A 27433-nucleotide genomic window follows, 5' to 3' on the forward strand; every position below is an offset into this window, starting at 1 on the left:
TTGGACCTTGGGTTAGTGGGACCAGCCGCTTATTCAGACCAAATCTTTTTTTAAGTACCGAAAAAAATCCTGTTATATAATTTAACCTGGTTCTTCGAACAATCTGGTTATTAGGGCCACATTGTGGAGTCGGATTAACCAGATTTGACTGTAGCTTTGTTTTATTCCTAGTTTATAGTTTTTTTATAGCTACAATCTCAGATCTGTATGGTCCTGTCATTTGTGTCCCTAACAATCGAATACACACTGCTCTCAAAATTGATTTGTGTAACGAAAGCCTTTATTTTTCCAGGAGGGAATGGTGGAAGGCCAGCCACACAGGCGTGGATTGTTCCCGTTGAGTTTTGTGACCACAGCAGAGGACTGACAAATCGTGGTGTTTAGGTATGACTTGTAGCGTAAGAAAGAGTGCTGAGACTATACATGGATGACCTGTTACTTGGAGACTAGTCAAGTTATAAAGGCAGGCACCCTTGTGCTAATGCTCCCTAGCATTTTGCTGTGAATGCTGAATTAGATTAGGGGAAACAATGATATTGTTTGATCACATGTGTACGAGAAGTTGCAACTTTGGTGTGTTTGTATTGGTGTACATGTTTGGCCAGAATACTGCATTTATCTCCGAGCAATATCTAGTACCAAATCAGCAAATTATCAATGTTAGTCGAAATTACTTTTTTTTCTGTTGTATTCGTCATTCACCAAATTATACAAAGCTTTGTGTCACTGCTTCTCTTTTTTTTTTGTGTTTTTTTTAGGAAAGTGTATAGATACATTAATTGTGTTTAAATAGGTCTGTACCTAAACACCAAACACCTGTCATTGCTGCACTGTTATCATTGCTTCTGTTGTGGACACAATCCTTATCACATGGTGTACATATGTTGTTGTTTTTTTTAGATATATATATATATGTATTTTATCATTGTATTTATTGTTTCATTTGTTGAGTCATGCGGAATGCAGGTCAAGGTAGATTAAGGTCAGCCCTTGCACTTTATTAAAAGAAAGCTGACCTAATCATTTGCATTATTCTAATATGTAGCTGGCATTAGTGATAAGCTATGGACTGGTTCTGTCGTACCAGGTCATGTTGTGGCTAGTCTTGGTTGCCTGCATTTAGGGCTGTGAGTTCTTGGAACAGACATGTCAGGTTTTTTTTTTACACACAAAAATAACTTGGTTTAAAAAGGAAGGGAATAAATTGTGGAGTGTTCTTAGATTAGTTTAGTGCATGATTTTGTTTCTTTTTAAATTATACTTTGGATGACATTATAGAACAAAAAAGGATAGAGTGAATTGAATTAGACTTATTTTTTATGGGAAGCGTGGTCGAGAGGCTAAGTACGCTTCAATTTTAGCCTGGCTTGGCTACCTATGAAGGGGGGGCTCGAGGCTCGACACCCGGCTCGTGCAGAGTTGTGTTTGTTGAGCGCCTAAAGGCAGCACGGAAAAACCTTCTCCCAGATACCCCCTCCCCCCACAGGTCCACAAATGAGATTGGACCAAAGCGCTCTGAGCATGCTTTAAGCCTTAAAGTAGCGCTATATAAAAACCATGTTTATTTATATGGATATATATATACAACATGCTTCTTATTGGTTATACAGTAATCTGAAATTCCCATTCCTCTTGCTGTCTTGCAAGTGATTTGCTGTAAGGAATGTACTACTTCTTTTCCTAGAAAGAATATCTGTAACTTGAATCAAAACATTTGGCTTAGGAACTATTTTAATACTCATCAATATTTTTATTGTTCAAAGGAAATGAGTGAATCAATTGTTTCTGTTGCCTTCCACCTTGCATAGAGAAATGTCACAATGTTATATGTAACCATTTTATTTTTGTTTCTGTTAGATACAGAATCACTTGTTATAGTTGAGCTCCTTCTTGTTAATCAGACAAGTTATTTAAAGGTCCTCTGATGTATCATCATTCAGTATGATGAAATAAAATAATAAAAATATTTATTCTATATTGGATTTATATAACTAGTAAATAGACAATCTTTGATCATTTTCATGATATCTACATAGAAGACCATAATCTAGCTTTGATCATCATATATCCTGCATCATTGGGTTCAAACACTACTAATATTTTAATAGTATCTTATATAGTCTCTTTTGCATTTGTTTAGTTTTGTCAGATGTATTACCATTGGCATTATCTCAAAAGAATTGCGTGGATCATGTGTGTGTGTGTGTCCCACTGGAGGGTGTTTCCATGTGTCATGCAAACTGTATGTCACTTGATTGTAATAGTCAGTATTGTGACAGCCCCACATTCCCAGCTGTTACCAGTGCATTGTACAAAACATTGTGTAAATAGACATCAGCTAATCATGTACAGAATAATACGTTAGTTTGATAATCACAGATGTATTGAACACAATTTTCCAAGCATTTGGTTTGTATCTTGTTTTTTTTTTTTTTTTTTTTTTCTTTTTCACTAAATAGGTGTCCCTTTTTTTTTTTTTTTTTTTTTTGAACAGCTTTGATCATAAGCATGGAAGAATCTGTGTTTGAAATGTTTTAATGGGTGCACTAGATAATATACATTCTAGAACTTTGATTTGTTTTAAGACAATTAAAAATGCAAATGCTTGAAAAGCTTTTTTTTTTCCCCTCTAAACCAAAATGTCACATTATGAAGGATTTTTTTGAAATAATGTTTACCTGTTGGCTTTTTATTAAAACGTGCTAAATAGTCAGCTCATTTATATGTCTTGTCAAGAAGCTAAATCCTCCAATTCAAAGGGCATTCCTTAAAAAAATTCATTTGAAGTCAATGTATCTTGCTGAATGAACAGCTCTTCCTTAATTGATACTCGGATTTGATTCAGGAACTTTGCTAGTGGTATGTATTGCTTCATTGAAATACTTTCTTGGTTTATACTTAGATTTTATTGAAACACTTCCTTGGTTTATCCTTAGATTTCATTGCTTCAAGAGCAATGCTTTTGTTTCCTTCAACAAATCAACCAAGACACTTTTTTGTTTTCTTTAAAATCAACGCATACGTACGTTTAAGTTTTTGTTTTATGCAGGCCAGATTTTTTTGTTTAGCTTCAAACTGCTCAAGAATTTATTGACATCAACATTGTTATACTTTTATTAAAAGAATTCTAATGCTTGATTTTTTATTTTTTTTAAATCTATGTTCAAAAAAAAAAAAAGTTCTTTGCCAGTAATGAACACTTATACCTTGTCATCTTCATCCAATGTTTTTTTTTTGTCGTCATTTCTAGGTTTTATTTTTGTTCCCCCCCCCCCCACCACAATTTGTTGTTACAACAGAAAATAATTATAATATACAAATATATATATATATATACATGTATAATTTTTCTTCTGCTTTGTTTACATTTATTTTTGTATTCCATAGTTCTGCAAATATTTTAATGTTCATTTTTTATTCTGGCTTTGCCATGGCATGAATGTTCTAAAGGTATTTTCCTGTATTCTATTTTTTTAATTTTTTTTTATTTCAAAACCACAACACTCACTAGGAGATTCTGTCGTTGTTGTTTTTTTGTTCTGTTTTGCAAGTAAATCTATATCATTGAATATGACTGAATACCCTGTCCAGTATTTTCCTTTTGTGCAATAGATATTTCTCATCATGTTTTTTTTTAAAAATCCACATGGCTTGTGCAAAAAGGTAACATGAATGACCTCACTATGTATAGACTTTTTTTTTGTGGTTTCTGAAACGGGAAAAAGAAATGTAGATCAAACGCTTGAGAATTGTTGAAATCTCGTTTCTTCCTCACTCTGTTCAGCAATAAATTTCTACTTTTCTGTGGCAGTCACCTCCTTGGTGTTTTGTAATAGGGGAAGTGGAAGAACCGTTTAGGACTCAGTTGCTGGCGTCAGCTCTTCAGTTGTCCCTGTTCCCATCTTTGCACTGGCGGCGACAATTCAATTCTTCGTTTCTGCTAATTAATGCATTTTCACCTGGTCATTGAGCTGGCCTTAGTACATTTTGAATGTGCCTTTAAGACTTCATGATGCCATAAGGACACAAAGATTAAGAGCAAACACGTCGTGAACACGATAGGATACTTAGATTTGAAATAAAATGTCTCTCACGTATGAAACAAAGATATAGTTTCTTCTAAAACTCAATCTTACATATCTAAAGGTTCTAAATCATCAGAATGCCTGTGTTACATTGACATAATAACTTGCTTTATCTATAACAAACTATGCCACAATCAGGTAAATAAAAATCCTTAGCATATAGACTGTAAAAAATGTCATCAACTGCCACAGTGTTGTAAGGATTTTTTAAAACTCGGAAGTTAAAATATTCATAAACAAGTAAACCACAATTTTATTGAACAAAAATATACAAAAGAACATTGTTTTTTTTTTTTTCTCACCTTTCCTGAAATAAACTTATAATTATCATAATCTATTTGATAGCACTCTGTTGATGTAGTGCTATATTACTGTCAAACCTGAAAACAATTTTGTTGATTTCTTATTGGAGAACAAATGTTTGAGTTGATCATTTTTGTTACATTTCCAAATTGTGGGCCCCCAACCCCCCTTTTTTTTTTGGCCTCAGCTCCAAACCACTCCACTATTTCCCATGATTCAATTCCATATCGGCTGAAAGATCAACTTGCCTTTCGAGTCATTGCTGTTAAATTTGTTTAACATGTTTTTTTGTTGTAAAAAAAATAAAGAAGAATGTATGTTTTATTCATTCATACAAGTCCCATTTGCTCAAACTGTATATCTTGCTTGCTAATTGTATTAGGGAGAGCTAACTTTGATCATGTAAACTATAATAGTACAAGTTGCTTTATACTGACCTTAACTTTACTTATTGAAATTGGTCAAGCACAGATACGCAGTGCTTAATTGTTCATGTTCCATATAAATAAATGTTATTTTTGTTCATTTTTATTTTGGTTTCAACTTTTTGTTTTTCTGGTGCTCATTTTCTGATTTACATTCGAATGTCACATTTTTCATGCTGCAGTTGAAATTTAAAACGAAAAAATGTTTGGTTTGTATTTGTATGTAAGAAGTAACCAATTTTGTAATTTTTTTCATCTTGACTATTAATTGTATAGTTAATTGTTTTCTTGCTTCTATTACCCATTGAGAGTTATCTGCCCAAAGTTTCTGGGACACAAATCTATTGTTCCCAGTCTGTATCAATGATGTACCTGAGCCACTGTATCTTTTGTAATACAATACTTACAAGACCAAAGAACTATCACTAAGAAACTCACAGATTGAAATAACTGGTAATATTTATTCAATATGCTTAGTCAAATTTGTGACAATCTGAAAAGTTTATAATATCCAAAAAAATAGTTTGTGTGCTAAACATTATGGATGAGTCCATTCCAGAAGTGATGTTTTAATTTACTAAGATTTTTTTGATTGAGTTTATTCAGATTGTTAGCTAGAAGTATGTTCACCATGTTAGCATTTGCACTGTGTTATTGTTATAACTAATACTATTTTATACAGATTTCTTCTTCATTGCATTCACCACTTGCGGTATATTTAGTTTAGTTGATGGCATATCTGTTTAACTATGTTGAATGTTCATTCCAGTTTTTTTTTTGTTTTTTTTCGCTGTTTTCCCTCTAGGATGTGTTGATAATGTACATACACACACACACATTTTAGTTTCACTCATCAGCAGTCTTTGTTTTTTTTTTTTTTTGTTTCTGAGATTTCCCTGTTTAATTCATTCCCTCGCCAAAATGTCAAATTTTTTTTTTTGGCACTGATAATAGTCGAGGATTAATTTTCTTTTGTGTGTGTTAATGTGGTGTAGCGCTGTGAATGTTATAATTACACTGTTGTTTTTGTTTTGTTTTTTGTGAGTTTTTGTTTTAATTTGTTTATTTTACTCTGATGTATCTAGCTATTGAAAGTTTAACTTTGCTTATAAAAGTTATAGTAGCTTCATTCAAAACAATTAGAAAAGTCTAATAGCAAATGCATAAAAAAAAGCAATATTGCCGTTGGGCACATCGCTGAACATTTAACCAGCCGAGTAGTAAATATTAAAAGTTACATGCCCCACAAATTTTATTTTGAGCCTGAGTTAATTTCACGTTGGCAAACAGTTTTCTTCCAGCTTAATTCCCCCTTATGATATCAGGATATCAATGAAATTGTCTTACCTTAGTGTTTTACTTATAGGCCTGCATGACTCTATCTATATGGCAGGGTGTTAATATGTAGTGAAATTATCTCAATGGACTGTAAGGATCTAGCAGTGCTGTAGTCTTACCCTGTATGGACACTGATTAATCTGTACGGTACACATGATCATAGACTGTGTGTGTACAAGACAATGTGATCCAATCAGTAACTTGCACCTTTCACTCGTCATGTCAAAATGTAAGCTTTTTAATTTTTTCTTGACTGAGTCTCTTTTTTTTTTATTGTGCATTTTTTTTTTTAATGCCGTAAGATGAGCTTCTTAAATAGTACCATTTGTCAATGTTGTTAAAATCAACTTTTTTCAAAAAAACTTGAGGATAATTTTTTTCTTTAATATCAAACCATTTTAAAAATCTTGATTCCTAGTTTTGTACATTGAACAGGTCATATTAGAAACTTAATGTAATAGTGTAGTCCCAATTAAGACGGGCAGTTGTTATTTAGTTTTTATGAAATTATTTTAAAGGATAACCTCTTTATTCTGTGAGGTAAAAAATGTGTTGTTGTTTTTTCCACTTGTTTGTTAGTGTTCTTCCCAACCTATATATGCTAGATAACTGAAATGTAAATCCCCTGGAATTCAGAGAGACTGTTTTTCATTTCTCTGGGTTAAAGTGTGGACCAATGGCTAAGTGTTTAGACAGATGTGCCTAGCTAGTGCAGAGCCCCCATCCTTGGAGGCAAGTTTTCAGTCTAGTCTCTACAATATATATCTTTCGACACTGTCAATGTCAGGAAATAAAGGTTTAATATTTGTTGATTGGACAGGCTTAGAGGATCTATAATGGCGCCCACGTCTTTTTCACAGATTGGTGCGAGCCATTCTTCCGCTGGGTCGTTCTACCGACCGGCAGTGAGAAATAAGATTTCTTGGCTATTTCAGTTTGTGTCTCTCCCTCCCCCCTCCCTTTTGTTTTCCATTTTAACCTCTCCTCCAAGAACTAGTATTTTGTTGTTTAGCAAATGGTGTTTTGTTCATCAAACGGTGTGTTGTTCATCAAATGGTGTGTTTTCCATCAAACAATGTGTTGTCCATCAAACGGTGTGTTGCTCATCAAACTGTGTGTTGTTCATCAAACTGTGTTGTTCATCAAACAATGTGTTGTCCATCAAACGGTGTGTTGTCCATCAAACGGTGTGTGATTCATCAAACGGTGTGTTGCTCATCAAACGGTGTGTTCTTGTACTGTCCATCCTCTCTCATCCTATGTATGCCACACACACAACAAACTAAATGCATACAAGCTTGAGAAGTCATTGTCATATAAAACAAACACAAACTAATAAAGATATTTGCATATGATCTTGTATTCTCAACTATGTCTTCTTTTTGTTTTTTTAATCTATTAAAACAACCAGGTTTACAGGATTAGTGAAGCTTCAAGCTTTACAACCATCACTTTAGTTTGAATAAACATCATGCTTACTGCTCAGTAGCAGGTTTTAACAGCTGCTTTTTGGGGTAAGGGTTAGTTTTGGAGTTGAGTTTAGAGTTTGGCAGAAAATACAGTGAACATGCTGCTATTATTAATTGTATATGCATAAGGCTTTGGATATGGCAAAATATGTAGACCATAGCTAGGACTATGCAGCCATGTAAAATACTGCATAGTTTTGTCTGGGTTACATATGGCAAAATATGTAGACCACAGCTAGGACTAAGCAGCCATGTAAAATACTGCATAGTTTTGTCTGGGTTACATATGGCAAAATATGTAGACCATAGCTAGACTTGGACTTGAAAAAAAGCCTTATTACATGTATACACATATGTTGGGAAGAACTGCACATTATGCTCAGAAAGTTACTAACCTTTCTTGGATTAAAAATAATATTCATCAATACCAATATAACCATTTGGGGTACTCAGCAGAGAAATGGAACTTTATAAATTTCAGTAATGACAAATAATACTTGTAAATATGCACAGAGAATAGCTTTGGTAAAAAATAAATATACAGAAATGGTACTTGTGAAATTTCAGTAATGCTAGACAATGCTTGTAAATATATACAGAGAATAGCTTATATGGTATTTTGGTAAAAAAATAGAGAGAGTCTCTGGGTGGATACCGGGAAAAGTAATTCTATTCCAGCAGTACAAAAGTGTGTGCCATAGGAATTGTTAATTCTTTGGAACCAAATGTTATAAGTACACTATGCCATGGGTTCTGCTTTAGTTTGAACAAAAAAAGATAATAAATAATAGGGGAAAAAAAAAGGTATCACTTTAGTTAGAGCTCTTCCCTTACAATAAGAAAACTAGGGACATATTTTGAGTCCAGACTAGCACCAGAAGAAAGAAAGACAAAGGGACTATTACAACTCAAAGGCGATGTTAAAATGTAGCTAAGTATTCTGAACGCAAAGTGCGGTAGAGCCCACTGTGCTGAGCTCATTTGATTTAAGGATGTTTCTAGGTCAGTGGAGTTCTAAAGAGGACCTGATCTCTGGTAGAAGGAAAGCCAAAAGAGCGGGGGGGGGGAGGTGTGTCCCCAGTGCAGATTTAGAGAGAATGGACCTCTGGGGGAAGGAAACCAAAAAAAAAAAAAGTTGGGGGGGGGAGTAAGTTTAAGTATCTATCCAGTTTCCAAAGCAGCTCTAAAAAAGTTTTTTCAGGCACTGAGAAATTTTTTTAAAAAAAAAAGGAGGTTAAAAATAAAAGGAGAAGAAAAAAAAAATGAACATTGAAGAATGGGCCTATCTTTACACTAGGCAGGTGTAAAAATAAAAAGTCATGGCGCCCCAGCTAGAGTTAATTTGGAAAAGGGGGGGGGGGGGTAGGTAAAAGAAATATTTTTTTTTATGACAATTGTTCAAAAGCCAATTAAAATCCCAGCATTAAGATTTGAAAAATAAATTCTAATAAGTAATAAAAGTTAATTAGCTGGAGGGGGGATTCAAAGTACTGACGCTGAGGCTAGCTGGTAGTGATTTTCAGCTCATAGAGACCAGAGTTAATAACATTTTTTCCACTTCGGCCACCATGGATAAAGATTCTGTTTGGCAGAACAATGCATGCATGCCCTGACCTGCACAGCTGGGAGCTGTGTAGCTGGTAGAACTTTGTGATGGGTTTCAGTGTTATTAAAAACAAATCCCCCACGGGGGCGTGTGCCTTGCCGTCAAAGGTTTCTCCTCCGTGCATCAGGATGAAGTCGTTGGTGGCAGCCGAGATGTGATGTTTCCTTCCGCAAGGGAGCTTCTCCAAGTGTTGCTGGTGGCTAGAGTTGATTTCTTTTCCGATACTATCAAGCAGCATACAGCTTGAGTTTTTCTTGTAGTCGATACCTACAAACTTTTCAAACAGCATGTCACTGCGTCCGCCTAGGATGTAAAGATTGTTCCCTATGAGATTCACTGTATGCCCTGACCTGGATATGATATTATTCGTGTAAGACGTGTAAATAAACTGATTGCTTGCCACGCTCCCACTTAATATGTACATGTTACCATGCTTGCGCTGGGTTCGGAGGCTCCCTTCTCGGCCAATCACCAACACTTTCCCATTAGTGGTTAGGGTAGCTGTGTGGGAGCTGAGGCCTGCTCCAGAGGGGAACCCTTGGTGGGTCATTTCCATCCACTTGTTTTCAACCGTGTCATAAACGTAAATGCTGGCGAGTCTTTTCTTACCGTTCCATCCCCCGATGAGGGTAAAATACCTGTTTTCCAAGACAACAGCTGCATGGTGACTAAGGGCAGGGCTACCTGGTGCTGCTACCTTTTCCCATAGCAATGTATCTAAATTGAGCTTAAAGAACTGTTTGGACGGAACGCTGGATGAAGACGCATCTTGGATGCCGCCATGGAAGTACAGTGTTTTTCCTACCAAAGCACAAGCATGAAAAGCAGCATTGGGGCCTAATGGTGCCACAGGCTCCCATGTTACAGTCATCACTGGCTTTGACATTGAACAATTTCTCTGTAGCACTAAGCTTTTACTTCTAGCACAAACTCTCTGTATAAAAAAATAAAAAAATTATTGAAACAGGATTAGCAATAGACCTTAGAATATATGACAAATTAGTGGTTTCGTCTGCCCCGTTTATTACAGTTATTTACTGTAACTGTATATTATTAAAATACAGCTTATTAAAAAAAGGTACTCTTAATTTGCATAGGACGCTTTCTGTATATAAAAATAAAATATAAAATTATTATTATTTATGATTAAATTATTTTTAAAATATTAATAATAGACCTATTAACTATTTCTAATCAGAATTTTTTTTTGGTAATTAATTTGTGTGGCTTAATTTAGGATTTAGTCTTGCCTGCCAGATTTTTTATTTGGACTAGGTCTTTTTGTTTTATAAATTTTATTTTTACAAGAAAAACAAAATTAATTTATTTTAGCCTTATCTTATCTTATATAATACAGACGTTAGTTCAAAAAAGAAGAGGATTATGTCCTGCTCGTTATGCATATAGTCATGCATATTAACCAATGATCTAAATTCTGCCAAGTCACTGGTTTTCCTGGCTAGCTCAGGCAATCCATTCCATGCTCTTATGGTGCTAGGGAAGAAGGAGCATTTGTACCAATTTGTCCTAGCATATGGAACGAGGAATGTGCCTTCATCTTTGTGTCTTTCTGAGTATTTTATTAAACTTTGTGTTTGTATTTTAAGATTATGGTTCAGTGTTTTATGTATAATTGCTAGTTTACTTTTAAGTCTTCTATCCTGAAGGCTTTCTAAATTTTGTGATTTTATTAAAGATGTTACTCTAGTCAAATGTGAATATTCCTTTGTTATGAATCTCACTGCTCTATTTTGTGTCTGTTCCAGTTTCTTTATGTTTTCATGAGTTGAGGGGTCCAAAACAGAGGATGCATATTCTATTATTGGCCTAACCAAGGTTAAATAACATTTTAGTTTTATGTTATTATTTGATTTATAGAAATTTCTTTTAATAAACCCTAATGCTTTGTTTGATTATCAATATGGGGATTCCATGACAGTTTTTCATTTATTATAATCCACTGATGCAACGGACCATCAATGCCAAAATATTTTAATTTTTTAAGCAAACTATGGTGGTGAACTTTGTCAAAAGCCTTGGAAAAATGTAGTAAGATAGCATCTATTTGTTCACTATCATCTAAACCTTTTGAAAAATCATCAATTAGTCCTATTAGTTGTGTTTCACATGATCTATAGCCTCTGCTACATAATGTAATACGTACAATAGAAAAACTAGCAATTTTCAAGCATTTGTACCTAAAAATCAAACTGTAGACCTTTTTTTTCCCCAAAATTACACAATTTAAGTTTAGATCAAATTATTGAAAAACCAGCTAGACTAGACAATACATACACATAACTAATTATGAAATTATCAATGGAATATCTGACCATGACATCGTTAAAATAAATAATCAAATAAAAGCAGTAATCAATATAAAACCAAAAGGAAAGAATTTACTCTAAATACTCTTTCAACAAAATAAACAAATGCTGGTTTAATAACTAATTAAAGAAACTTTGCAAACAGAAGGAAAATCTACATAAAAAGTATATTTAAATTAAACACCTAACCCAAAAAGGAACCAGAAGAGAATACATAAACAATATAATATGAGTTAAGGATAACAATAAAAACCTATGGTCATACATTAAATCTAAGAAAATGGAAACAACAGGAGTAGCACAGGAGTAGCACAATTAACACAGAACGATAGTTAAACTAAAGCTAACATTCAAAATAAATACTTTGCATCAACATTCTCAGACCCATGAGACAAAGAAATATTTCTTAATTAAAACCAAGTCAAAACATAGGAGAAGATATATACATATTAGAGAAGATTAAACTGAATAAAGCATCTGGACCTGATTACTCAAAGAACTAAGCAATGAGCTAGCACCAGTGTTCAAAATACTTTTTCAGGCATCACTAAGGCAGAGGACTGAGGAAATTTGAAGTAGCTAATATCAAAATCCTTGAAAAATCTGATCTGTAGGAAACTACAGACCAGTAAAATATCACAGCAGCATCACATGTGAAATGCTATAACACATAATATGTAGCAACATTATAAACCTCTTAGACAAACATTATGTCCTTTTTCCATACCAACATGGCTTTGGGATATATAGGTCATGTGAAACTCAATTAATAGGACTAATTGATAATTTTTCAAAGGGATTAGATAATAATGAGCTTATAGATGCCATTTTTATTAGATTTTTCTAAGGCATTCGACAAAGTTAACCACCATAGCTTGCTTAAAATATTTTGGCATTGATGGTTCATTGCACTAATGGATTCAGGATTTCCTGATAGGGAGAGAGAACAAACTGCAATAATAAATGGCTCTAATACAACACAAATAATAGTAAACTCATTTGTACCTCAAGGTACAGACTTAGGTCCACTTCTATTTCTAATTTACATACATGATCTACCATTAGCTCAGGAACAAAAGTCAGATTATTTTTAGAGGATTGCATAATATATAGAACAATAAAAACAACACACAATATAGAAATTTTATGAAAAGAATTAGATGAATTACAGAAATGGGAATCGAATTGGAGCATATCTTTCCACCCAGAAAAATGTCATTTGTTAATGTTAACAATAAAAATTTAAACAAATAAATAGCACTTATCTTATTCATGGTACACATTTACACAGACTAAAAACTCAAAATATCTAGGTGTTATAATAAATGAAAAATTATCATGACATCCCCATATTGATGAAATTATTTTTAAAATCTAATAAAGCATATATTAAAGAAATTTCTACAAATCAAACATGAACATAAAACTAAAATGTCATTTAACCTTGTTAGACCAATAATAGAATATGCATCCTCTGTTTGGGACCCCTCAACTCAAGAAAACATTAAGAAACTAGAAGAGACACAAAGTAGAGATGTGAGATTTATATCAAACGAATATTCAAATATGATTAGAGTAACACCTTTATTAGTAAAATCAAATTAGAGACCCTTCGGGATAGAAGACTAAAAAGTAAAGTAGCAATAATATATAAAACCCTGGACCATAATCTTCAAATACAAAAAACAAAATCTAATAAAACACAAAGATAAAGGCACATTTCTTATTTCACATGATGTGGACAAATTTGTATAAAAATGCTCCTTCTTTCCTTTGCTATTAGAGCATGGAATGGGTTGCTTGATGCAGCCAGAAAAAAACAATGACTTGGCAGAATTTAAGTCATTAATCAACATACATTACTATACTGAGAAAGAGATTTGTATCATTTTTTTTAAACTAAAATCTGTAGCTTATAAAATTATAAGAATGGATACATGAGACTGTTAGTCTATACCAATATAATGTCTGGATATCTACCCATCATCAAAGAAAATTTATAGAAATTAGTTACACCATAAGATCTAGAAACAGAAGAGTTTTTCATTAATGTATATGATGTTAAGGCAGCCTGTTGGTTCAAGAGCTAGAAACAGAAGAGTTTTTGATGTTAAAGCAACCTGTTGGTTCAAGAGCTAGAAACAGAAGAGTTTTTGATGTTAAAGCAACCTGTTGGTTCAAGAGCTAGAAACAGAAGAGTTTTTGATGTTAAAGCAACCTGTTGGTTCAAGAGCTAGAAACAGAAGAGTTTTTGATGTTAAAGCAACCTGTTGGTTTAAGATCTAGAAACAGATGAGCTTAACATATTAGCCCTATATATATACTGCTGTCTCAAAAAAGAACAAATATCTTTTATTAAGGCACACCAAAGAACAAAGTATAAAATTGGCATTCATGTAAGTTGCATCTATACTAATTACAACCTAACTATATGTTAATAAATAATTAGATATTTATCTGATTTAATCAAATTTATGATTTATAATCACATCTATACAAAAGGCAAAGCTTACCTCTAAATGGACAGCCAAAGATTCAATTATACTTCAAATACTTGATATAGACTGTATTAAGATATACAATGACTAGAACTAATCTAGATTAAGTTTCAAATAAGTATAAATACAATTATTAACATTTTACTATTATTAGATCTAGTATTATAATTATACTTATAACTTTTTAGACTCTAAACTCTAATTAAATTCAAATAAATTTATCATAATTCATATTATAGCATAATGATAATGCCATGCAATATTTATAATATGCTCTATCTACAGTACTTTTTTAAAAAAGAATTCTACTATCAAGACGGATCTAGATCTAGATCAATATAGATCTAATGATCAAGATATCTTAGAATATCTAGAATCTAGATCTATTTATTTTTATTTACCGTTTTATGCGAAAATTCATTTGAGCTGTGCGTGTGTTTCAACTTCAACTGTTTCATAAATTTAAGACCAATGTGACTTGAACAGTTACTTTCTGTTAGATCTAGATTAGAAATCCGAGTTAATAAAGATCGAGATCTGTGTTGAGAAACCATTGCCATTGCATTAGTTTTGGGCGATTTTAATAAGCATTAAAATTGAAATGTAAAATTATAGTTTAATTCGGTTGTGAGGGACGCCAAACATAGCTAGCAATATCGCCATAGTTAAATTACCCGGATATGTTTTGTCAGTACCCATAATTCTCTTTCTTCATGGATGATCCTCTACTTTGGCGGAGGCGAATGGACATCCAAATCGAACCATGCGTATAAATAAAAGCATTATTTAAAAGTCGCAAGTTTTATATGTTTAAAGCAAACAGAAAGCTAGTAAGTACATTGGATGTCATTAAATCGCTGGTTTAGGTTATATCTATGCCCAATTACGTTAACAACTTTAGATGTTAGGTCTTGTATATTGTGCAGAGTTGTGTCTTAGACTAAGCATCCGTTGTCATTGTCATTTAATTCAGTACTGTCAGTTGACTCTATCGTCTTTTTAAGGTTATGTCACAGTTTCATTTTCCTACATTTTGTCATTATTACATCACTGAGAAGAGGAGCACTAGGTCTAGAATAATATTATACTATCAAGCTTATAATATGTAGATCTAGTTCTAGATCTAGTCCCTCATCTAGTCAATCTATTAAATTAATATAATTTAAATCTTAATCTTGACAAGAGTCGAAGAGTATTCTTCTACTACTTCTAATTTTAGAGTAGAAATATGGGACTAGATCTAGATGTAGTCTAGATAGAATTAATCTAGATGATTAGATCTTAAGTCTATTAATATTATTTTCTAGATTATACTAGACTCAAGGTTGCTAGACACTAGCTGCTAGATCTAGCTAGACAAATTCACAAATCTAGAGAAAAGATTGAGATAATAGATCTAGAGAGATACTAGATATATAGAATACTATAGATCTTGAGTCTATAATCTAGATCTAGAATCAAAGTATCTAGTTTAATATTAATAAATAATAATATTATTTAGAGTCTATATAAGAGTCTAGATCTTTCTAGGACTAAACACTTTCTAGATCAAAGACTTAATAATACTAAGTTGGCCTCCTTCAGTCATTGAACATCTAGATCTATGGTTCGTCTCACAGAAAAGGAGAAGAAAGCCTTCGAAGTTCAACTCAGATACAAAGATACAGCAGGTATCAAATGAAATTTCACATCTTCAGCATCACAAGCATTGCCAGGGTGTAACACTGTCTGTTGCAAGCTGCCTAAGGGTCACCTGTTCCTGATTTTTCCTAGGGTTCACTCCTGAAGCCTTTCCTGTGTTTTGGTTGTTGTTTGTTTCATTATGTGCTGCTTGTTATTTATCGTAAGATTCATTTTGACACCAAGATACCATTTGTTCCACAAGATAGTTTCATAAACTGTATGTTTATACACATTTTAATCTTTGCAATAGCCTAATTATTTGTGCATTCAACATTTACAGATATGGCCAGTAAAAGTAAAGAAGCTACTACAACAGCTGGACCAGGGCCTGATATCTCATTGCTTCGAAGTCCTATTCAGATTAGTGGGAAGCCTATTGAGCAAGTATTGAAAAGTGTTCACTATGGAAGCCCTGAATTGAGATGTCTCTTGCTGGATGAATGTGACCTTATCTTTGAGTGCAAGGTCTGCAGAGCTCTGTTTAGAGATGTGCCTAACTTTATCTCCCACAAGCGAGTCTATTGCACAAAGTCCTCTCTTGAGGATAGACATGTTACCATTGCCAACCTTCCAGATGAAAAGGTTGTTGTTATTCAACCACAGGCACCGGAGGAAGATCAGCCGTCTGAACCTTTGGCCCGGAAACAGAAAAATGCCAGACCTTCATTGAATGATACCATTCAAAGAATACAGTCGGGAGAACTTGGTAAATCTGAAGCATATAAAGTCTATACGGAAGCTGCTGACAAGCTTCAAAAGCAGAAAGAAGCCATGAAGATTGCTACCATAAGAACCACCCCAATTCCAACCAATAAAAATGCTGTATTTATTGAGGTCAATACCACATCAGTGAATATTCATGAAAGACAACAGCAGCAAAATGCCCTCACTACGGTGACTCCAGGAAATGATTCTGGGAAGTCTGATGCACTTGGGCCTGCCAGAAATAAAAGGATGACTGGTTCTTCACCTGCGTCCTCACCAAAACACTTTCGTAAGCCTAATAGACAACAGAAGCACACCACTGAGCCCCAGAAACTTTTATTGGAACAGTTGAAAGAAATTCAGCATAAAGTGAAACAGAAATCTCAAGAAAGCATAGAAAAAGTTGTCAAACTTAAAATTACATCACAAGAAAACTCTGTGCCGGCTGCAAAGAAAAAAACAAAAGCATCAAACTGCAATGATGAAAATGAAAACAGCAAGGAAACCTCAGAGAGCTCTTCAAATGTAAAAGACAAGTTGCAGTCCAAAGATAATGAAGATTTAAGTGTTTTGGCACGGCAAAACTTTCTCTCTTTATTAGCTAAAGAAGAAACAAAAGCCGGAGTGGAAAAGGAAAAGGCCGAAGGCAAACAAAGTGTTGTTATACCCCGCAGAAAAAACACAAAAGTTTGGCAAGATGTTTCAAAGCAATCAGCAACTGAGGCTGCCAAACTATTAGTTAAAAATTCGTCCAAAGATAGAAAAAGGGGGAACTCTTTAACCTGTGTCAAATGTAGCTCAATATTCTCAAGCACAAGGAGCTTAGGATTTCATATGAAGATTCACCATTCTCCCAAAAGAACAGTTTATCAGTGCCCATATTGCCCTAGCAATTTTTACTATTTCTTTGGCATTACTAGGCACCTGTTAAATAACCATGCTAAAACTGCTCAAGAGGTTGATGCAATGCGGGCACAGCTGAGAGACAAGGCAGTTGTCATGCCAGCACCTCCTCCAAAGACTAAAAAAGATATCTTCGAGATACAGAGTTCTCGCACACGATTAGCTAAGCAGAAAATAGATGGTGAAGATGGAGAAGACCCAACCTCAAGGAGAAGAGGCAAATCTAATAAACCTGAAGAAATAAACTCATTGGAGAAACAGCAAGCAAATGAAAAAACAAAAGTCCATAACAAGGAACCTGGAGCGGAAACTATTGTGCTAAATGATTCAAGCGATTCTGACGATGATTCAACCTCAGGTGCTCAGACAAACATAAACGAATCTCTGCTCAAAGGATCTAATGAATCTAAAGTCACCAGGAGCTGTTCCAAATGCAATCGGACATTTAGAAGACAAGGGAACTATGAAAGACACATTAAACTTTGTCAAAATAACAAATCCTCTTCCGGTGATTCTAATGATAAACCTGTGACTTCTGCAGTGAATCAGGTTAAAGAGAGTGCAGAGGATGCTGATCCAAAATTGTTAGCGCTGAAAAATAAACTTTTGAATTCCACATTTGGGCTCACCAGAGTGGATGCACAAAGTGTCATCACAAAAAGCAAAGGGATAGGCGCTTCAAATACAGCATCTTCTCAGGTTGTTAATGTGGCTGGTTCTCAAATTTTAAAGGAAATGCTCTTAGCTGCCCCATTTGAAGAAAAAATCCACGCCAGAGACCTTTCTGATGAAAGTTTAGAATCTTGTAGTTTAAATAATGGAACTAAAAGATCTGTCAGTGCAGAAAGAGATGTGTCGCGATTGTCAAGAAATCCAAAATCTGACGTAGAGAAAAGCAAACGAGACTCATCAGCAGAAAGCGTCCAAAGTAACAATGAGGGCAGACCTGCTCGGGCTAGGCGAACTGTGCCTTCGAAGTATGCAGTGATTCCAACTTCAGTGCCAAAGTCACCGCTAAAAAGTGAATCAGAAAAAGGTGAGGATGTTGGCAGTGCAAAGAGCAGCCCTGACAATTTGATGCCATTGCTGCCTAAGCTTCAGAAAAGACCTGAGAATAGAGATGAAAATATTACAGTCGTTCAGCAGGTCATTTTTCCTTTACCAAAGCTTCAGAAGAGACCAGATGTTGATGACTCTGAGGCTAAACAAATTATTAAGGTTCCCTTGCCAAAACTTTTAAAAATGCCATATGGAGAGGATTCTTCTGCAGCCTCTGAAGTGAACAACCTAGAGGATAGTTATAGTCCTGAAGTAGAAACTAAGACAAATGCTGATAATGATTCTTCAACTGATTTCACTACGAAACTTGATCTGCAGGAAATGCTACTAGTACAAAAAAAAGATTACAAAAGTGAGATGAAGCGTAAGCAAGGGCTTCCACAAAAAACATATTTCTCTCCAAGATTTCCAATTGGCTCTGGTCTTTCTCCCTTTACCACGCCCACTCTGTCAACAAGTAAACATTTGCATATTCAGAGAATTTCATCACCTACTAGAAGAAGAAACAACTTGAGTTCTGGTAAGAGGCGGTCAATATCTTCGGTTAATTCTGTACAGAAAAGAAATAGAAATAATGCTCCATTGGAATCTGCACAGTCGCATGGACCACCTCCTTTGGTTGCTAGCTCAGTTACACCGCTAACTAGCCGTGGTGATGTGCAGCCATTGCTTAAAGAAATATCAGACGTCGGTTCTGCAAAGAAAGAAGAGCTTGAGGCATTGTCTTTGAGCAGTGGCAACAGAGTCTCTGGCAGAGGGACAAAAGCTTCTCCGGCATTGCCCATCAGTGCATTGTCTGAAAGACCTAAGAGAAAAAGAAAAGTTCCCAGTAAAAACTTAGATGCACATGAGATGCTAGCAAAGATTCACAACAGAGAGTCTGATATTCCCAGCAAAAGAGCCAGACTCTCAGAAACCAAGCCAAGGGGGGATAAATCTGTTGAAATGAAGCAAGCGCCGCCTTCTGATAAAGCTTCAACATCCAGCATAAACAAAAGCAAGGAAGATAAATCTGGTAGTGACAGTGAAGATGAAGATTCAGTGGATGCAGTAAAAGGCAAAGGTCGAGTCGTATCCAATAGAATCTATGTTCTCAATGAGAGAAAATCAAAAGTTCAGAAACTGAAGTGTTATGACCTGACAAGAGTTGGCAAGTACATCGACCTTGAAACAATGAGTTGCTTGCAATGTGGGGAGTCATGTGCAAGCATCTCCAACCTGAGGAGACATGTCATCAGGCAGCACTTGAAGTGGAGTAGGTTCAAGTGTAAGCTGTGCAAGTTTGAAAGTTACGATCGATCAGAATGTACCACCCATTTGTTTCGTACCCACAACAAGATGGCGTCTCGCAGCTTCACTAGCAGACGATCGTTAAACACTTTGATTATTGATCTGGTAAAGCAAGGGCTGCAAGCAAGAAGCCTGAAAAAAACTAAAACTCTTCAGGGAAAGCAACAAGAGTCTCAAAGAGAAGGCAACATATATATTAGACCTAATGTGAGAAAGGTACCGCGATTGCCGGAACGAGCTGCGGTCACAGCTTTATCCAATGGCAAGAACAACCAACCACAAACTCCTTTGATGGAGGAGGATTCTAGATCATCTCACAAATCAGCTAGTTCAAATTCACCCATCAACTCTTCTGATGCTTCTTTAAAGAACTCACCACCTGCAGATGCCAAAAAACTGTTCACCGAGAGCAAATCTGTCAGAACTTCTAGGAAGTCTGACACAAGCGCCCCTGGGACAAAGAAGGAGATGTGGTTTAAAGTTACGCCAACTGGAAAACTAAAGAAAATAATGCCATTCAACATTTCCACAAGAAACTCTCCAAGAAATTTTGACACCAGCCCGTACAAACAAGGTTTTATTGCTAAAAACACTAGAAGTGAAGAGTTAGTTTTACAAACCAGGAAAGGAAAGTACACTAAACTAAATAGATCTCCAGCATCTAACTCCTCAGTGAAAAGAGTCTCTGAAACTAAATCTGTACCTCTCAGTGAGTCCCCAGCATCTAACTCCTCAGTGAAAAGAGTCTCTGAAACTAAATCTGTACCTCTCAGTGAGTCCCCAGCATCTAACTCCTCAGTGAAAAGAGTCTCTGAAACTAAATCTGTACCTCTCAGTGAGTCCCCAGCATCTAACTCCTCAGTGAAAAGAGTCTCTGAAACTAAATCTGTACCTCTCAGTGAGTCCCCAGCATCTAACTCCTCAGTGAAAAGAGTCTCTGAAACTAAATCTGTTCCTCCCAGTGAGTCTTTAGCAACCAGCTCCTCAGTGAAAAGAGTCTCTGAAACTAAATCTGTTCCTCCCAGAGAGTCTTTAGCAACCAGCTCCTCAGTGAAAAGAGTCTCTGAAACTAAATCTGTTCCTCCCAGAGAGTCTCTAGCATCCAGCTCCTCAGTGAGAAGAGTCTCTGAAACTAAATCTTTACCTCCCAGCGAGTCTTCGTCTGCCAACTCGTCTATAAAAAGAGTCGGTGAAACTAAATCTGGACCAGCCAGGCTTGATGATACTCTGAGCCCGTCAGATGCTAGACAAATTATTGACAAGAAAAGTGTGACACCCGTGAAACAAATTTATCTTCGGAAAGGAAAAACTAGTGAGGATGTTCATGACGACAAAGTGGCTAAGGGAAACAGTTCCTTGGATACTGACTCCGGCACTTCATCCAAAACAGTGACGCCTGTGGTGATAAAGGGTCAGTCTGGCACTGGGGACATCACACCCAGCCCTTCTTCTCAAAAAGGGTCTGTGAAATATATCATAACCACAGCTGGGTCATCTCGGATTGTTGACAAATCTCCAGTGACGCAGAATGTCATAGTTAATCCTGTCATTCACAAGATGAAAGATACGACAGAAAGCTCTCCTGCAGTATCAGAGCAGCTGGCCAAGTCCTTAATGAAACTGAAGAAACTAGGAGATTCTATGGGCACCTCATCAGCCACACCAAAATCCACACCAACCACCTCAGCAGCCCCTTCAGGTAGCAGTAGTAGTAGCTCTACTCAAGTGACACCTAATTCAATGACCAACTCTGCTCAAAAAGGGCCAGTTTCTCTGATTGGTAAGACAGAAATGTCAAAAGGGAAAGCCCAGTCTTCTACTTTGTCTATTCCTCTGTCAATTCCTTCAGGGAATAGTCCGTCCTCTATTGTTCTGACTCGAGGGTCGTCAGGCAAAATTATCGTCTACACTCATTCCACAGAAAGCAGCCCGCACACATCGCACTCCAGTAACAACATCCCACTAAAAAACATTCTCCCGTCATCCTTGAGTGCCCCAAAGATCTCTGGAAATAAACCAGGGGGTCGTATCACAAAACCTGAAGAGGACTCCTTGCCGTCTGGAACATTTGTGATTGAACATCATTTCTTGTAGCGCACCACACTAAGCATATTGTATGCTCTTATCTAGCTCATAATCATTCTTCAGAATAAGACTAGTTACTTGTGCATGAGCCTAAGTGGTTTTTACTTGAGAGTAATGTAAATCTGTTTTCAGCTGTTGTATCCTGCTAAGGAAGAAGTATGGACAATAAAAAGTATTAACTGTCTTGTTGAAATAGTCAATTGGATAGTTTGAAACATTATCCTGGCTTCATTGAAATGCACACATTTCCCATGGATTACATACATTGGCAGCTTGAGTATTCTTCCCAGAGATTTCATCTCGTACAATTTTGGAATTTTAATCGATAATAGTTGCCGCCATTTTGTGGTTACAGCTTGCCACTATGCTCAGGTACCTTGATGATAATATTCGTCTAAAGAGCTTTGGACATCTTAAAGGAGTTAGGCTTGTTAGTTGCCTTCGAATAAAAGATATTTGTTTGTTTTGTTTTCAATTAACAATTGTTGCAACATTAGATTTGTATTACTTTGTATGTGATGAAATGTATAACACAAAGTAAGACACCATGACATGTCATTTTCTTTACCTGAAACTAAGGTACTGATACATTTTTATGCTTCACAGAAATGTGGCTCTAGCATGTGTAAAATTTGGCAAGTGTAAATATACATATCATGAATTTTGATGAGTTTTTGCGCAATCTAGTTAGTACTTTGATGACTTTGTTCACAATGTTATGCATGGTCCTTCTCTTTGAAACAGTCTCCTCTTTCCTGGACTTAAAGTCATCAGTATAATCATGAGATGAAGACACACAAACTAGCATTGCGTTTAGGTTAATAAAATGTCTTTTTTTTTTTTTTTTTTTTTTCATATAGGTTAGATTTTTTGGGTTTTGAGTGTCAGTGTTTTCTTGAATTTCATTTTTGTTCCCGTTTTTTAGTGTCATGATGATGAGTCTTTGAAAATTTGTTATGCTAAATAAGTTAATTATTAGATTACTATTAGTACATTTTCTTTTTTTTTATTCAAAAACTGTTTTTATATAAAAAGCCTTGTAAAAACATCATTTTTGGTCTCTTTATAGGTCCCAATTTATATAAATGATAATTGAAAGATAAAAGAGCTTTGGATTTAAATCATTCCATCTTTTTTATTTCTAGGTTTGAACAACTAAACTGTTTCTCAATGTTCAATAATAAAAAGTAATATTAAAATCTAATCTTCTAAACAGAGCTATATGTAAGCTGACAGTAATGTAGGTACCAGTACTTAGTATTTTAAATATTCTTTAAAAAAATAATAGTACACCACTAGTTCTGTAATCTGTATATTTTTAGAGATCCTTAAAACAACTATCGATAATATATGTTTATTTGGGATTTTAAAAGTTTCACCAATCGTAACAACATTTAGCCACGTGATTCTTTATTTCTTCTATACAAATTAATATCTAATTTTAATCAACAATGGTTATCATGTGACAGGTTGTTTTTTTTTCGTTGTTTTATCAATATTATCACATGACCATTCTTTTTTGGTGAACGAGTTCCATTGTGCTCTTCTTTCCTTTGCAACTAAGCTTGTACTTACAAATTACAACTTTAAAACTAAATTAATTTTCTACTTTTGTTAAATCACAAGTGTACTGTAAATAGTATGTTTGTTGTTTTTTTTTAGACTAGGCTTTTTTTTTTTGTTTTTTTTAAATCTAAATGTCTTATTAGTCCTAGCTTTAGTTTTTGTTCTTTTCATTATTTTATGCTTATTTTTTTTTTATTTTTTAATTTTTAAATCATCAAGATGTACACCTCATTTAGATGAATTAATGAAATGTATACCAAAAAATTCGGAAAAAAATTTGTCTATCAATTCAAATAAGTTTTAATTGATTCAGTAGTGAATGAACAACTTTGTTCTTTAACGATCAATTAATGTAAAGGCAGATAATTATAGCGGTTACTTCTGTGGCATTTTACATCTCAACCACTGCAGTCACAGGCTGGGCATCTGCAATCCCCTGACACTACAGTACTTTAACCCTTTTTTTTTTTCTGATTTCTTATTGTGTAGAGAAATTTAGAAAATGCTAACTGTCCAATAAAACATGCTGCACCTAACAGACTAATGAAATCAGATTACTAATTTTCCTCTTCGGACGTTTTGGCCATAAAATGTAGTGGTAAAGTATATTAAATTATTTTGTTTCTTTTAATACCGGTACCTACTTTTTGTTACAAAATAAACTCACTTATAAAAATATGAAAGTCAGGTTGAATATATAATTACAAATTTGTAAAATTGCAATCCTTTTTTCACCCTTGTCTCTAATGGAACGGCTTATGTTAAACCTGTTTCTCTTTACCACCAAAACTGCAGTCGCTTGATAGTGTCACAGTTTGTTGTTGAGTTTTATAGTGATTTATAAAACATTGCGCTGTAAAATACTGAGCTACTGTATATAGAAGATAGACATGCGTGTACATAGCTAGTCCACTGCAATATTTGATTCTGTAACACTTATTTACCCAGAGGTGTTCAAAATTCTTTCATGACCTCAATTTAAGGGGGGTCAACTTCAAGCTTACTTGTTCTTTGTGTCTCTGTGTCTGTGATATTTCCTGTCTTTGAAACATGCCCCAAAGATGAGTATTTGTAAAGAATTGATAATGGTCTTTGCAGTTTGTCGCACATTTATGTTCTTTGCATTTTATTTAAATTGTTCCCTTTGTGTGTGGTGTGATTTTGATATATATTAGTGCGAAGCTATCCAAATAAATATTTCAAAACTGTTTTTTAGCTAACACAAGTTTATATGGGGGAAAAAAGACCAGCTTTGTTACCAGCCCAGTAATGTAAATAAATTTCTTTATTATGGGAAGCATGGTTGAGAGGCTAAGTACTCTTGAACTTGGCTTGGCTACCTATGAAAGGGACATGAGGTCTGACACCTGACTCGAGCAGAATTGTGTTTACTGAGCGCCTAAAGGCAGCACAGAAAACCTTCTCCCAGATACTCCCTACTCCCACTGGTCCACAAATGAGATTGGACCATAGCGTTCTGAGCATGCTAAAAGCATGAGAGTAGCGCTATATAAAGGCTATAATTTATTTATTTATTAGAGCTTATTTCTTCCAGACAAACTTTAAATACAGTTTTGTTCTAAGACAGGGGTTCTCAACCTGTGGGTCGCGACCCCCTTGGGGGTCGATTGACGATTTGCCAAGGGTCGCCTAAGACCATCGAAAATAGGAATTGTTATTGTTCACTCTTCTATTGCTGTATGTGTGTTGGGGGGGGGTCGCGGCAGAGTGGGGGAATATAAAAAGGAGTCGCCGAGCTTAAAAGGTTGAGAACCGCTGTTCTAAGATAAAGGAATCTCTTAACACATGTTTAGATTTACAAAGCAGCCCTTGCTCTTTTTCTGTGTTGGAAAAAAATAAAGAATACTTTAGCCAATGTGTTGTGTAGAACTGAAATTAAAAGATGTATAGACTAGAGGATGAGCACCTGTTGTGTAGCTTGTACCCAAGTATATGAGTGTTTGGATCAGCTTCTTGTGTTGATCATTTGTTAGTTAGCTATTGTTTAGAGATGGATGAATATGTTTTCAATGTGTGTTAGTTTTACCCGTTTCTGAGTCCATAATCAAAGTCTTTTGGTGTGAGCACTGAAATAATAGACAGTTCATAACTGTGTATGTAACTGTTTTAATGGACTCTTAAGTTTTTTTGTTTTGCTCTTTCTTGGTTTTTTTTTTTTTATAATGGTTGTGTTTTTTCACAATATACCCAGACATTAGTAAATAAGATTAAAGTATAAACTATGCTATTAGCTTAGGATTGACATTGAATGATTACATTTCAACTTGATACTGCTTGTATACTTTTATTAAGATAGTCATGTTTTAAACAGTCATTATAAATTATTATTCAACTGTTTATTGTATCTGATCAATTAAAAATGTCTTCATTCCTTAGTTCTTGCAAATTTAGTTACTGATTTGATAGGGGCATTGTCTCCCTTGCATTATTATTCAACTAAATTAAGGTTAAGACTTTTTCTTGACTGTTATGAACTCATGAGTTGACAGTTGACAAATTGGATTTCTTAGAGTGCACTAAAGTCAAGTGACCTTGTAGGCATTTGAATTGATTTGAAATCCTTTTTAAATTGCTTCTTAATAGAATGACTAGGAGCTAACTTTTTTGTCCAATGATAAAGGTATATTGTGTTTGCCATCTCAATACCCAGATTACCTGTGTATTGTCAGGCACTTGTCTGGTTGAGCTCTTCAATGTAATGGCCCAGTGATGTCCAAACTATGGCCCGTGGGCCATGTCTGGCCTGTGAGGGGGTGCTGTCGGGGCTCAACAATTACTTTTTTAAGGTGATGCTGCCAGAGATGCACATATAAGAAATTATCTGCCCCTCAAGTGGGCCTCACTGTAATGGGACTTATTTTGTACTCTACTTCTTTGTAAGTTTGATGAAGGTGTTTTAGCATGTCACGTCTGCTTATAAATGCCCTCTTTAGGTTATGTATATTCAATGTATGTCTATTGATTATATGTTAATCATTTTATAGTTTCAGTTGTTCCGTTCACAGAGAAGTTGTGGGATTAGTCAATGCCATCTTTATTTTTATTTAGGCTACATTTGTACAAAATGTTCATGATTAAAAATTGGTTTGTATTCAGTTTCTCATTAAACTTTTAAAAACATCAGTCCTCGGGACTTTGACTATTTATTAATAGATATTTACTGGTCTGGATAGTAAAGTGTGTTAAAATTATGTATTCTTTTTCCTTGATAATTATACTAGTCCCAAAGTTCAGCCTAACATACACACCCAGTTGTGCATAAATTAATAAACAAGATGATTTAAAATTATGAATTTAATACAATGATATGAACAATTAATAATGTGAGTAATAGATAATTACAAATACATATGAAGATAATAAATCATAAGTTCAGTCCAAGTAAATACTTAAATAGTATTTTAAGTAAATAGGCACCTTGCATTATGTTGCTTGACAACATTTCAGTTTCCCAACTCATGACAAAGATTCATCTCTGTAACAGGTAGGCCTACTGTTCAAACTGTCTATAAACATCAATACAAGAATCTGCCTGACCAATGATGACAACAATGTTCAGGGTAATACCAGAATCCACAGTATCAATATGTAACGGCAACACTGAAACCCTATAGAAATAAATAACAGAGATTCTAACGTCTAATTTAAAACTACTAATACAAACGAATCCATGCAATATGAAACGAATCTCACCCTAAAGCAGGGGTCAAAGAGTCCTACCAAGAATAAATCCAATGCTGTCCAGTAATGTACAGCAAATGAAAAATTCAGGACCTCCAAAAGTACAGCTTGTCTATAAAAAACCAAGATGAAAAAGCTGCAAAAATTAAAGATAAAATTTAATGTCACATCAAATTATCTTATATTATCTTATAGTTGGATACAGTTTGAAAAATTGTGGTTCTAAAATAATAATTAATAGTTAAGAAAGTCATTCAGATTCATAGAACTACTGAGTGTTTTGGTTCTCAAATGTAGACTATTAGAGTCATTTGTATGCCAAGAGATCATATTTATATGGTTTTAAGATGCAATGCTCAGCCCAATAACATATTCTTGACCATCTTAGA

General features: G+C 34.8%; 3 protein-coding genes across 7 annotated transcripts in view; 2 read left to right on the forward strand and 1 right to left on the reverse strand.

The window, feature by feature from the left end:
• LOC106055886 (arf-GAP with SH3 domain, ANK repeat and PH domain-containing protein 2-like) overlaps positions 1–7520 on the forward strand; it is a 49694-nt gene extending 42174 nt beyond the window's left edge. For all 3 annotated transcript variants that reach the window (XM_056015222.1, XM_056015223.1, XM_056015224.1), the window contains one exon: positions 293–7520. In XM_056015222.1, the coding sequence (XP_055871197.1) occupies positions 293–367 (75 nt within the window). In that variant the 3' untranslated portion in view covers positions 368–7520. The remainder of the gene's footprint in view (positions 1–292) is intronic.
• Positions 7492–14733, reverse strand: LOC106055898 (kelch domain-containing protein 9-like). Of its 3 annotated transcripts, none has more exons than XM_013212392.2 (3): positions 14453–14592; positions 14067–14117; positions 7492–10160 (listed from the first exon to the last, which is right to left on the reverse strand). In XM_013212392.2, exon 3 carries the CDS (start codon positions 10110–10112, stop codon positions 9123–9125), a length of 990 nt encoding a protein of 329 aa, XP_013067846.2. In that variant the 5' UTR covers positions 10113–10160; positions 14067–14117; positions 14453–14592; the 3' UTR covers positions 7492–9122. The 3 variants fall into 3 exon arrangements, with proteins under 3 accessions (XP_013067846.2, XP_055871200.1, XP_013067845.2); XM_056015225.1 differs by having other exon boundaries at positions 14067–14149; XM_013212391.2 differs by lacking the exon at positions 14067–14117 and having other exon boundaries at positions 14453–14733.
• On the forward strand, positions 14715–26489 carry LOC106055897 (uncharacterized). The gene is made up of 2 exons (XM_013212390.2): positions 14715–14881; positions 16015–26489. Exon 2 carries the CDS (start codon positions 16017–16019, stop codon positions 21783–21785), a length of 5769 nt encoding a protein of 1922 aa, XP_013067844.2. The 5' UTR covers positions 14715–14881; positions 16015–16016; the 3' UTR covers positions 21786–26489.
• The last annotated feature ends 944 nt before the right edge of the window (positions 26490–27433 follow it).

The sequence above is a fragment of the Biomphalaria glabrata genome, chromosome 17, assembly GCF_947242115.1.
Source record: "Biomphalaria glabrata chromosome 17, xgBioGlab47.1, whole genome shotgun sequence".
In the NCBI taxonomy this organism is placed as follows: Eukaryota; Metazoa; Mollusca; class Gastropoda; family Planorbidae; genus Biomphalaria; species Biomphalaria glabrata.